At 56.1% G+C, this 11,532-nt stretch overlaps 3 protein-coding genes across 3 annotated transcripts; 1 reads left to right on the top strand and 2 right to left on the bottom strand.

Annotated features, from left to right (window-relative positions):
• Positions 1 to 1,505: 1,505 nt before the first annotated feature.
• ISF_09137 (Ubiquitin fusion degradation protein UFD1) lies at positions 1,506 to 3,437 on the bottom strand (the record flags this gene model as incomplete). The annotated part of the gene is made up of 1 exon (XM_018852740.1): positions 1,506 to 3,437. The coding sequence occupies one exon, from the start codon at positions 3,435 to 3,437 to the stop codon at positions 1,506 to 1,508; it is 1,932 nt and encodes a 643-aa protein (XP_018700054.1).
• A 2,928-nt stretch (positions 3,438 to 6,365) lies between these two features.
• ISF_09138 (hypothetical protein) lies at positions 6,366 to 8,157 on the top strand (the record flags this gene model as incomplete). The annotated part of the gene is made up of 6 exons (XM_018852741.1): positions 6,366 to 6,661; positions 6,731 to 7,559; positions 7,737 to 7,775; positions 7,827 to 7,919; positions 7,973 to 7,979; positions 8,036 to 8,157. The coding sequence occupies 6 exons, from the start codon at positions 6,366 to 6,368 to the stop codon at positions 8,155 to 8,157; spliced, it is 1,386 nt and encodes a 461-aa protein (XP_018700055.1).
• Positions 8,158 to 8,550: 393 nt separating this feature from the next.
• Positions 8,551 to 11,360, bottom strand: ISF_09139 (actin family protein; the record flags this gene model as incomplete). The annotated part of the gene is made up of 3 exons (XM_018852742.1): positions 8,551 to 9,455; positions 9,511 to 10,046; positions 10,240 to 11,360. 3 exons carry the CDS (start codon positions 11,358 to 11,360, stop codon positions 8,551 to 8,553), a joined length of 2,562 nt encoding a protein of 853 aa, XP_018700056.1.
• Positions 11,361 to 11,532: the final 172 nt, after the last annotated feature.

Consider the following 11,532-nt stretch of genomic DNA (forward strand, 5'->3'; position numbering starts at 1 on the left):
ACTTTCTTGTTTTGGGCTGGCGAGTGTTGGCTGTAGTTCGGGTTGGTCACGGCTCTTCCGAGGACTGGCCCGCGGAGAGGTGGGCGATGGTGGCTAATGCTGGGAATAGAATGCCGAATATCTCGATCTAGATTTCAGAAGACCTACGAGCGAGGCAGGCTGCTTCGATTATCTGCATGAGTCCATGGGTGAGTATTTCGTCACAGAAAACAAGCCGAAGAAATCAGGATTGGGCAGTTGTACCTACCGAGGGTTCGGTGCAGACGGGATTAGGTCACACTTTGCCGAGACAATCCGAGAGCATATCGAAGCGTGAGGAAGCGAGTTCTGAGTATTATGGATACCTTATAAAGACATAGAGATACGGCGAGGAGGGGTGATAGAGATGCGAGCAAGCGACGATGCAGCCGAGTTCGGCAGCGGCGGAGACGGAAAGCGAGATGCGGGCAACGAGCGTGAGTTGTGCGACAAGGGCACAGATAAGGTACTACTGCAATGTGGTTGATCCAATGAAGCCCGAGATGAGATGAGATGAGGGAAAACGTATGGATGGCGAGGCAAAGCCCAGGATGGCGAGTATGTTGACGATGGAAGTTGAAAGGCTGTGGGCTGGCAGGTGCTACTTACGTCAACGGGGGGGTGGAGCCCAGAGATGAGCTTCAGTGCGACCTGACCTGTGTATAACCTACTATGTACAGTAGGTACTGTAGGCTGTGAGCTGTGGGCTGGATGGGGGTCCCTTTTGAGGATACTAGGTTATGTATTTTATTTCCTTTTTCTGATATTTTGTCGTTTTTACTGTTCTTATCCTTTCCATTTCTCTTCTTTCTTCCTTTCCCTTCAATCTATAATCGTAGTAAACATGACTTTCAACAAGGACATCTCTACTCCCTACTACCAAACGCATAGGTACCCCACCTACATACGTTGGGCGGAGTACCCAAGTCGCGGGGTGCTGCTCCTCCAAGACCTCCACAACCAGCGAAAACGGTTGCCCAAGTCAAAGGTAATACCTTAAAAGGAAACACTAGAAATTGTGCAAAATTTTTCACTACCTCCCGTTTAACCTTTTTAATCTAACTTTTCTCAATTTATTTTTTTTTCTTTTTTCCTTCTTTTTAGCTTCCATCCCTGCGACAAGAACGTGACCAGCTAACCTCCCATTGCCTCGCACATTGTCTCGGTCAAACAAGCATGTTCAATTGTAAAAGTGAATGCATCTTCAACACACCACACACGGACAAAATATTACCAAAATTGATTAGCCATATATCCCCTCATCCTCAAACGAGCTTGCAAAGCTATACTAGCCTCTCACACACCTCGTAGCTCTCCGTCGCTGGCTAGCAGCCTCGCTACCCTATACCTGACTCACAAAACGACCCCTATGCTCAAGTCCAAGGCCAACCAGCGTCTATCATCTATTTTACGCACGTTACATTCATCGCATCTAGAATCGTATCCTTGCTAGCTCATGCCTACGCCGCAAGATCCATCCGTCCCTTCTATACACCGACATCCGTCCCCTCAACCCTTCTCGGTGCCCATCCCTGCAGCCATTCCCGCATCCTATCCGCGTTTGATCTTTCCGCCTCCGCTGCGGCTATGCACCACTCTACATCCCAAACGCCCTCAGCCGCGATCATGCTCGCCAGCCTCCGCCCGCTCTGGCTCAGCTCGTCCACGCAGAAAAACACCGGCGCGTCCAAGTCCAGGCACGTAGCGACCAGCGGCTTCACTAGCGGCAGCGCGTCCTTCGCCGAGGACCCCAGCGGCTCCAGCCCGGCGTTGGCGCGGCCGGTCTTGCACCACTCGTTGAGGCAATGGCTCCTGCGGCAGCCCGTCATGAGCTGCGTGAGGTAGCGTCGCTCGATTCGTCTGCGCAGCGCCTTCCCGTCCGGGTCGTGCATGCTGACGTAGAGGGGACCGAAGCAGAGAGAGCACAGCCCAACCTGGGCGCCTTGCTGCCCGTCGGCGCCGGGGATGTGCTGCACTTGTCCGCGACTTCCGACGCCGAAGAGTGTCCGCCCGCAGTTCTGGTTGCGACAAATCGGCGGCCTCTCCTTGCCTGCCTTGTCTAGCTCATGGTGCTTCAAATGTGTCTGCATATCCTTCAGCTTGATGATCTTGTCGCAGAGATGGCATTCCGTCGTGCGCGCGCCGTCCGCTAGCTCGTGTGCCGTCATCCCGGACAGCATCACCTCGGGCGAGGGATTGAACGGATCACCCTCTTGCGGGACCTCAAGGTGGCAGAATTGACAAAGAATAATCTTCCCGGGGCATACCGTGGTCCTGTGCCTCGCCAAGTCTGATAAAGAGTTTGTCTGAAAAGTGCAGCCAGGACAAAGCCAGCTGCCGTGGAACATTTCGTCGTGCTTGAGCTTGCTGTACGGTGTGTTGCCGTGCGCTTCATCGTGTTCACAGTGCCAGTGCGCGGCAGCCTCCTCGGAGCCCTTCTTAAACACCGACTTACACTTGGGGCAGACGCTGTTGTTGCGTCGACAAAAGCTCTCGTGCAGGACAAGGCTTTGCTTCGGGACCCATTGCCGACAGTTCAAACATTGCGCGTCATTGTCATCTTGCGCTTTCGAATTCTCGACATTATCGGAGACAATGCCCCCGTTGGTTTCTGTCGAGATTTGAGCGCGGAGGGTGAACTGTATCGCATTGCCCTTGGTTGCGGCAGGATCAGGGTAGGCGTAGATGGAAATCTGTAAGCTTTCAGCCTTTTCCATCTCCACGTTTGTTGGCGAGATGACTATCGTTTTCGTCGTGTCCGGCCCCGACGATTCCAGGCTGCTGAAGACGTGCTCCGCCGTTCGGGGCAAGCCGCGATGGTAGTTTGATTTTGGCGTCACAAACATCTCCAGGGCCTCAGGGTCCGACATGTTGGACACTGTCAGCCGGAGAGGCTGCGACCGATCCCAGGAGGGAAGCGTAAAGTCTGCATAGCAGCCGGTGGAAACTTGGTCGGATACGGGCTTCCAAATATCAATTGCCCCGCCGTTGGTGCCGCCGTGACCATTCGCGCCGCGGTCGGACTTGATGACTTGGCGAAGTGTCTCGCGGGCTTGTTCTTCGTCCAATGCTTCGATGTCAACCTCGAGATCTGTATCAACGACGCATACTCCCTCCGCTTCTGGGAGCAGCTTGTCCACCAGCAGCTGAAAGACCTCGCCCCGGACCCCTTGCACGCGTATCGTCGCATTTGTCGTGAGCGATGTGAAATTTCGTCGCAGCTGTCTTTCGAGAAGCGGCCGCCAGTCGTCGGGGTTGTATCCAGCCTCCAGCGGCCGCAGTCGCGCATATGTTCCTTTTTGTAACGTGGCGACGTGTATGTCAATCTGTGTTTGTGAATCAAACGAGGCAGAGTTCTTGGCGATACAGTCTTGATCGCTAGCCATTTCCAGGGCCTTGAGTAAGTACGGGCTGAGCATGACTGTCCCTTCCGGTGCTGAGAACTCGCGTATTCCAGCATACACAGCCTTATTTGTGGAGTGATTTACAAGGCGAAATGTCAAAGGGTTCGGAAGCTGGGATGATGACGGCGCCGCGTAACTGTCCCGCAAGACAGCCTGAGCAGTGGCTGCGGTGAGCAGCTGCTCGAGGGCAGACTGAGGCAGGATTATCTTGTCCCCGTCCAGGCCGCCGCTACTGCCCTCTTCCAATGGAAGTAGGGCATATTTGCCTTGCCATTGTAGGGCTGGCAGCTCATCCATCCCAACAGTCGCAGCACCTTATCGAGTTGTTGTTTTTTTGCTGCGGTAGAGGCTGGATGAGGGGTGCGACTGGCCCTATTTTTTCACAGTTGTGTTACGTAGGTAAGAATTGAAGATACATTCTCACCGGAAATTTGAGCAAGAAAATGAAGCGAATGGGATCAAGAAGCTTCTTTCGCCTGACAGCGATTGCTCAGTCAGCAAATTCTCGGAGCTTCGAGGCTTTGCCACCAGCATCCAGCATCCAGCATCCAGCATCCAGCGTCTCTGCCTGCCAGATCTCCCCACCAAGCAGAAAAATCACGTGCTCCATCCGCCTACAATTGGCGATGACCAGTGACAGTACGTCACTGTTCGCTTCACCTTTGACTACCACACCCTCTTTGACGGAGAAAACCTCTCGTCGCCCATTAACAGAAACGCGTCGAGAAGGACATTGGGATTTGGCTTCGGACCATGCGGATAGGACATGCAATGCCTAGTAATGCTTTCCGAAGCAAGCATGGAGAGAACTGACTGCACGGGTGAACAAGCTGATAAGGTTATTCGTATGCTGGGTTTCAGTTGAGTCGCACCCTAGGATTTGTCTTATTACTAGCTTATCCCCCCAGTATTATTGCTTGTCTGTTTGATGCATCTGCCTGAGGATCTATCTTTGAAGATTGGCATCTCATGGTGCGCCCCTACTGTGGGTCGGCAAGGTAATAATAGACTCAGCAACTTCCCGTCGTCCCGAAGAAAAGGGGGCATCGCTTACCGTCATTTATTACGAGTTGACCATCTTTGCAAAAGGTCCAGCGTTCTTTCTGGGGTAGACCCCCAGAATGCCTTGCCTTGGGGATCACGATATGTTCTATTAGGATGGATTCTGCTTGCTTGCTTCCAGACTTGACAATCTTGCAGTAATACGGGACATTCGAGGGTGGCCGATGCGGACGAGTCTTCCAACTCACCAGATATCAACCTACCATACATACGAGACTATCTGGATCAATGAGCCTGAGGTTGCTTCCTTGGCGTTGCTGAGTTTGAGACAAGTCATGAATAGTCTCCTTGATGAGGCCTCGCGACCGCTTGTCCTAATAGTTCCCCCCCCTGATGAGAAGACAACCAGCCAAGCTTGCTTTTTTCTCTTTATTACCCGCCACACTCCATCTACCGTGCCCTACCACACCGAATGCCCCTTGGCCTGCACTACAACGCCATGCAAGCCCTGTCAGTGAAGCCCTTTGGATGAGCCCGAACTCGCATGCAACTCGGTGCCTCTCGCGGTTTACCAGCAAGCCACTTGGTGGGTGGAACACTACGGAGTACTAGTCAGACGTGGACGGAGAGATAAGCGTAATCCCACTGTCTCACTGGAACGTGCCCACCTCCCTCGCCCCGACCATGTTTACGACATGGTGCTGCTGCGTGCGACCCTGGGAAGTCAGTGAGCACGCACGCATTGTGGGAGAACGTGTGGACGTGGATGCATGCTTTGCTTGGCTTGTTTGTACTCAGCATTACTGTGTCTGGTAGTCATGAGCAGACCACGTCAGGGCCTGTGCTATCCACACCCTGTACGAGCAACTCCTCCCTCTAACTAATGGGCTCAAGTTGTGTTAGCCACCTATGCTCCTTGTCGGCACCGTGTTGCCGGCTGATAACAGAAAGCTGCGCGCCTTGTTTTATCGCCCTTCGGACATATGAATTAGGAAAACCGCTGGGCTCGGTGCGGAGATGCTCTCTTGGGGTTCCGGTACCGCTCTCCCGGCCAGCTCGGCCAGCTCACCAGGTGTGGGTGGCAAACTTGCAGTAGCACGTAACTAACTCACTTACCTCCAGCCACCCAGCGTTTTTTATGAGCAGATCAGGCATAGCAGATGGCATCACTCATCAATCTGCCAAGTTGACTGGTAGCAGTAGCGTACCCTCCAGCTCGGTACATGCTAGGCAAGGCCCCCCCCCCTGTTGGACCCCCGTACAAGAGGTTACATCCACTGCCAGCCCATGTCACCACCCGATACTTTATTACTGCGTGTATACAACACCCTCTTCATGGGTATCTGGTACAAAATCCAACTCCAACTCACGTCAGGGTTGGATGGATCCCTCCTCCATCTTGCCGCTCATCTCACACCCAACCCTCTCTTTTGAGGCGCTGTCATGTCTGGGCTTACGCCTCTTGTGGTACTCGGGCCATCAAATCTGCATCCGTAATCTGCAGGTAGCTAGCTTCCTGGCTAAATAGTTGCTTTGCCCTCCCTTGTCGCGGCCCGTTTCGTGGAATGTAATTTTGAAACCGTCTCACTCCAAAAAATAACCAGTTAGCAGGGCTCTCTGGCTAACTTTATCGACGGCTTGGCAGTTGGCACGGTGCTTCCACGGTGCGTTCTCTCCTTGGATCGACAAACTGCGTAATATTACATGAAAGACCTGGGTCTATGTAGGGTCCGAACAGGCTCTTTGACAAGTCTCATCTGAAGCATCTCCCTCCCGCTTGTTTATTTTAACCTTCTTTCACCCCGACTCTCTTCAAGATACCCCCTTTCACCTTCATTTCCCCAACTTGCATCTTTTTGACAAACCGACACTACCTACCGAGCTGGGCTCTCATCTCGACATCAACTCCGATCACTTACTCCAACAACACGACAGCCTGACATGAGCCAAGTCGTCGTCGACACCACAGAACGCGAAGGATTTAAGAGATCTGCCACCAATTTGCTGGACATTGTCCATAACACGCTCGTTTTATCCCACATCGTCGCCTACCTACCGCCATCCTCCATCACCAAGCTCACAGCAACCAACCGAGCCATCCGAGACACCATCACCCACACCCCAGGCGTGCATCGCCACCTAGACCTCACCACAGTCAAGAGAGCCTACACCAGCGTTGGCGCAATCAATCACGGCGGCGATGTTACGCCACTCGTTGAAAATCTGACTGAAGACGAGTGAGTAGTCTGACGCCACGACAACATGCAACCCATCTCTGCCTGTCAGTGCTAACACGACACCCTCAGCTTCTACTCAGGACTGCTGCGCGGACTCTTCTCTACCTTGCAAAGGCGAAACATCCTGCAAGATGTGCAGACCCTCGTATTGGACGGCCTCTCCGTGACCGCGGAGCTCTGTCACGAGATCATCAACGACCCCCGGTTCAACGTGCGGCTGCTCTCCATCCGCGACGTCACCAACCTCAACCACGCGAAGCTCCGCGGCGCGCTGCAGTATGCCTGCCGCGCGAGCCGCGACGCAAACCCGCGCCTGAAAGGTCTTTACCTCTTCGGCCCCAAGGGCTCCGGCGCGTCCGCCGGCGACGCCTGGTGGGACGTCAAGGGGCGGCAGCTCCGCCGGCCCGTCACCGACGAGTGGGCGGCGTGCGTGCTCGCCTGCTCCGGCGCGCTCGTCTTTGACGCGCCGCTGTGTCACGGGCCGCGCCACCGCAACAGTCGGGCTGCCGGCGCCGCCGGACTGGTCGCGGAGCACCGGCCGGCAGTGGCAACCTACGCGCTCGCGGGCTGTGCGGGCTGCGGCGCCGCGCCGGAGGGCATGACGATGCCCTCCTCGTCCGAGCTGCCGCTGCTTGCGCCGCCGCCAACCACCTCCTCGTCGGTGCGGGCGGCAACTACGCCCGGGCGCACGGCGACGGCGTTTGTGCCGCGGTGCGGCGAGTGCATCCGGGAGCGCCACTGCCAGTGCTGTGATAAGTGGTGGTGTGAGGCGTGCTACCAGCTGCCGGGGCAGGGAGGGGGGCCGGTGCAGGAGCCGGCTGTGGTCATCTTGGAGGAAGGTGACGGCCTGGCCCTGGAGGACTACATCGCTCTCCAGGAGGCGGCCCCGAAAATGAAGGTACGCACATACATGTGCACGGCCGCTTCAGCAGACGCTGGCATGACTCGGCGATTCTTACTTGCCACTGATCTAGGTGATCGAGTAATCGTTATCATGTTTGGTGCTTTTACTGAAATTGGCTCGCATTGTTCTACTCTTGCTATCGATGTGTTTGAGCTAACAGCTTGCCCCTAGAACCGAGTCACAAAAAGCTGCTGGGAGTGCGGTAACAGCGTAAGACAACCGTCCAACACTTCACTGCCCACAGTTGCTGACGTTCGACAGTGCGAAGATTGCATCGACAAGACGCAGCGAGTGTGTAAGAAATGCTGCGCTGGCTACTGCACCGTCCATAACGAAGGGTCATCCGCCGAGTTTGTGAGTATAGAATTGTTCCCAGTGTCCAAGATCACGAAGCTAACCGTGTGTAGTGTGACTGTAAGCATCATGCCAATCGAGGGCAATCTGTCGCCAGAAACTAACCAAGCGAACAGGGTGCGTCTCTCGAGGCCGCAGGCTGGCCAAGACAAAGGGACATGAGGGCAGCCCACCGCGGCTGACCATTCTGCGTGACGTCCGTCACCTCAACCACATCCGCCGAAGGGCTGGATTCTAAAAGCATCCGGATTTCTTCGTCATTTCTTACCAAGAGTAACCCCGTAGCCCTTTTGTGCCCGGAATAATTGAGTGTATGCATGGCCTGGACCTAAATTGGAGGCCCAAGATTGAATTTGTGTGCATATAAATAGCTGGCAGGCGTTATTTAGCAGAATCTCATCTCATGTTTGGTCGAGAATCTCCAACATTCCCGGAAACACTTGATTCTAGACGAGTCGTGTGAAGCGTATACAGTAAGTGCCCGGAGGCCTCTTGGTTGCATGCTGCAGCAACGACTCAAGTGCCGGCCATCTCCTCGTGGACATGGGCTCACGCAAAAGCGCGCGACCGTGCGGTATCCATCATCGTACATACGGCCGAGGGATCAACCGTGGCGCGCAATGCGCAGCGACTACGAAGCATCCGGCCCCATCGCGAATCTGCGCGCCACCCACGCCTGGCCGTGCTCCTCGTACTGCTGTTTTGTGACCGCCAGCCTCTCCATCTCCGCGTGGCTCGCGAGGTTGGCCGCCCCCGCCCATGTACTAGTGAGCGGATCGGCCGGCCGCGCGACGCGGACGACACAGTCGTCGGGGACTCGCTGGACGACTTCCTTTTGGAGCCGCTGAATGAAGCCGTGGAAGAGGGAGTTGCCGCCGACGACGACCATGTTTGCGAGCAGCCCAGGCCACAGCCCAACCGGCAGGTCCTGCAACGATTGGTGGATGAGCTCCGCGATGCCAGGCTGTCGCAGCCCGATGTCGGAAGGATTGAATACCATTTCTGGTATCGTGAATCGCTCGTTTCGGAGGGTGAGGACGTCGTCGTCGGCTTGTACCGCCGCAAGCTTCTGTGCCTTGGTATGGTTTGCGGGGTCGTAATCGCGCAGGGAGCCTTTCAAGTTCTTGTGGAAATCCGGGAGGATGTAGTCTTTTGCTATGCCGCCCCCGGACTCGTATTCCGGGCGTCTCTGGCCTCGGGTTCCTTTCCATGATCTCTCCAGGTCGCGCTTAAAGTCCAGGGAGACGAAGCACGACAGCTCCTTCATCTCGTTGACGATGTGAGGGTCGTTTCTGACGTCAAAGTGACGCAGGGATATCTGCCGAGCCATGTAGTTGGTGAGGAGCTTGCCGCCGACATCCAACCGTCGAACGGCAGAATGCAGCGGCCGGCCTTGAAAGACGGGCGTCACCGTGGTGTGGGAGTATCCGGAGTCGATGACGAGGAGGATTTCGGCGGGTATGTTTGCAGCCGTCGCAGCATCCAGAGGTGTGCGGAACAGGGATTGCACGTCGTGGTATGCGTTGAACGCAGGTCCTGGAAACCGTCAGCTACCGAGTCCGCAGACGACAGGTGAAGTGTCGCAACCCACCAACTCCACGGTAATAGCTTTCGAAGCCATATTCCTCGAAAACGATCTGATCGCAATTCGCCTGGAGCACGGGCAGTCCATTCGGTGGCTCCGCAAGCACAAGTCGCGTCTCGGACGGATTGCACGGCGACGGCGCCTTGCTGCCGAAGAACTCGTAGTCCCAGATCTCCGACTGAACCTCCCAGTTGACGATGAAACCCTTCTCAACAGGCCTTCGGAACTGAATCTCGCCAAAGTCGGTGCACTTTTCCAGCTCCGAGGCGACGTATACTTTCCGATTTCGGTCGCGCGCGATGCAGTTTGGGATAATCCGGGGCTGGCCGATCTGCCCGTCGCGGACGAAGCCCGCCTTCAAGGTAGAGGCACCATTGTCAAGGACGAATGTATTTTTCGGCTTGGCAGGCGATGCCGTCGACTTTGACTTGCGTCCCCCGGCCATGAAGATTGAGCAACCGTCAGTGGCGGCGGGTTGACGACGCGGAGAAAGCAGGTTTTCCAAGTTGGAGGACTGCTCGTCGCGCGCAGTCACGTGGAGCCTACCCTATATCAAGACAAGGAACGGGGATGAGAAACATCAAAGCCAGGAACAAGAACGAGGAAAAAAAATAGTTGAGCGAGTATTCGTAATTTCTATCTGCTGATGCTGCATGCACGCTTTTCACATTGCTATTGTATACGTTGATTCATAACTTTGCGCCGTCAACAACCTGACTAGGGGAGAGGCCGCACCGTTTCGCAATATCGTCATTTGGGACCATGCCCATGACCCTGCGAGTGTTTATAAATGATGGACCGCCGCTTTCCCAAGCATAATCTTTCCAGTCTCCCAAGCTTGGCCACATGCGCTCCTCCACCAAGACGTTGGTTGCATCCTGGCCAGGCTCACTGGTGACGCTCTTCCACAGTTGCCAGGTCTCTTCCAGCTGGTCTACCGTGGAAACGCCCATGACGCTTGCGCCGATGCGCACGGGCAGATGCTCATTTCCCTCCCGCTTGTAGCACCCTGTCCCGAACTTGGAGCCCTGGTACATCCAGTTGCGCAGGGACCAGCGTATGGCAACCTCCTCCAGGTGCCTGTTCTCGGCGTCGGCGATGGCAGCGAGGTCGTGGCACGCCTTGCGCAGCTCCTGCGGCGCCGGGTGCCAGGCCGCCATGGGCAGGCTGTTGACGCCGCGCGAGGTCAGCAGTCCCATGTTGAGCATGCTGGCGTTGAGGACGCAGTCGACGCCGGCCGATGCGAACCGCTCTAGGATCTCGGCCCGCCCGAGCTGGGCGTTTTGCACGCAAAAGTGCCCGTAGGAGAGGACGGCGTCGACCGGCTCGGAGGTCTCGCGCAGGATCATCTCCGCGAGCGACGCCAGCGTTCTGACGGGGTACCCGCTGATGCCGACGTAGCGGATGACGCCCTGGTCGCGCAGACGGCGCAGCTCGTTGACGGCGCCGAGCACCTCGGCGGGGGACACGAACTCGACGTCGTGCATGTAGACGAGGTCGAGGCGGTCGGTGCCGAGCCGCTCGAGGCTCCGGAAGACGCTGTAGCGCACCCAGGCGGGCGAGTAGTCAAACTCGTCCCCGGCGATGCGACCGGCCTTGGTGATGAGGAAGTACGAGTCGCGGGCGGGCGCGGGCTCTATGCGGCGCAGCGCATCGCCGAGGAGAAGTTCGGAGGGACCGTAGTAGGGCGAGGTGTCGAAGGCCGCAATGTTGTGGTCGAGCGCGCGACGGACAATGTCGACGTAGGGCATCTGCGATGGGTCGTGATGGTACTGGTGGTTGAAGGTGGCGGTGCCCAAGATCAGTGGCGGCAGCACCTCGGACAGGGGCCGGGAAGCCGCGCGCTGGATATCCATGTCGGCCGGATTTGACCTTTCTGGTGAGAAGATCTTGGTTATGCATCCATTGTAAGAAAGCAGTTTACTCGAACGTGTAGAGTGGTACGATGCAAAGCGCGCAGAACTGCTGGTGCGGATTAGTCGTGACGACAAATTTTTTTGAGGGGCAAATCGGAGGGGCTGGCGATGA

Source organism: Cordyceps fumosorosea (assembly GCF_001636725.1).
Source record: "Cordyceps fumosorosea ARSEF 2679 chromosome Unknown scaffold_42, whole genome shotgun sequence".
Lineage (NCBI taxonomy): Eukaryota > Fungi > Ascomycota > Sordariomycetes > Hypocreales > Cordycipitaceae > Cordyceps > Cordyceps fumosorosea.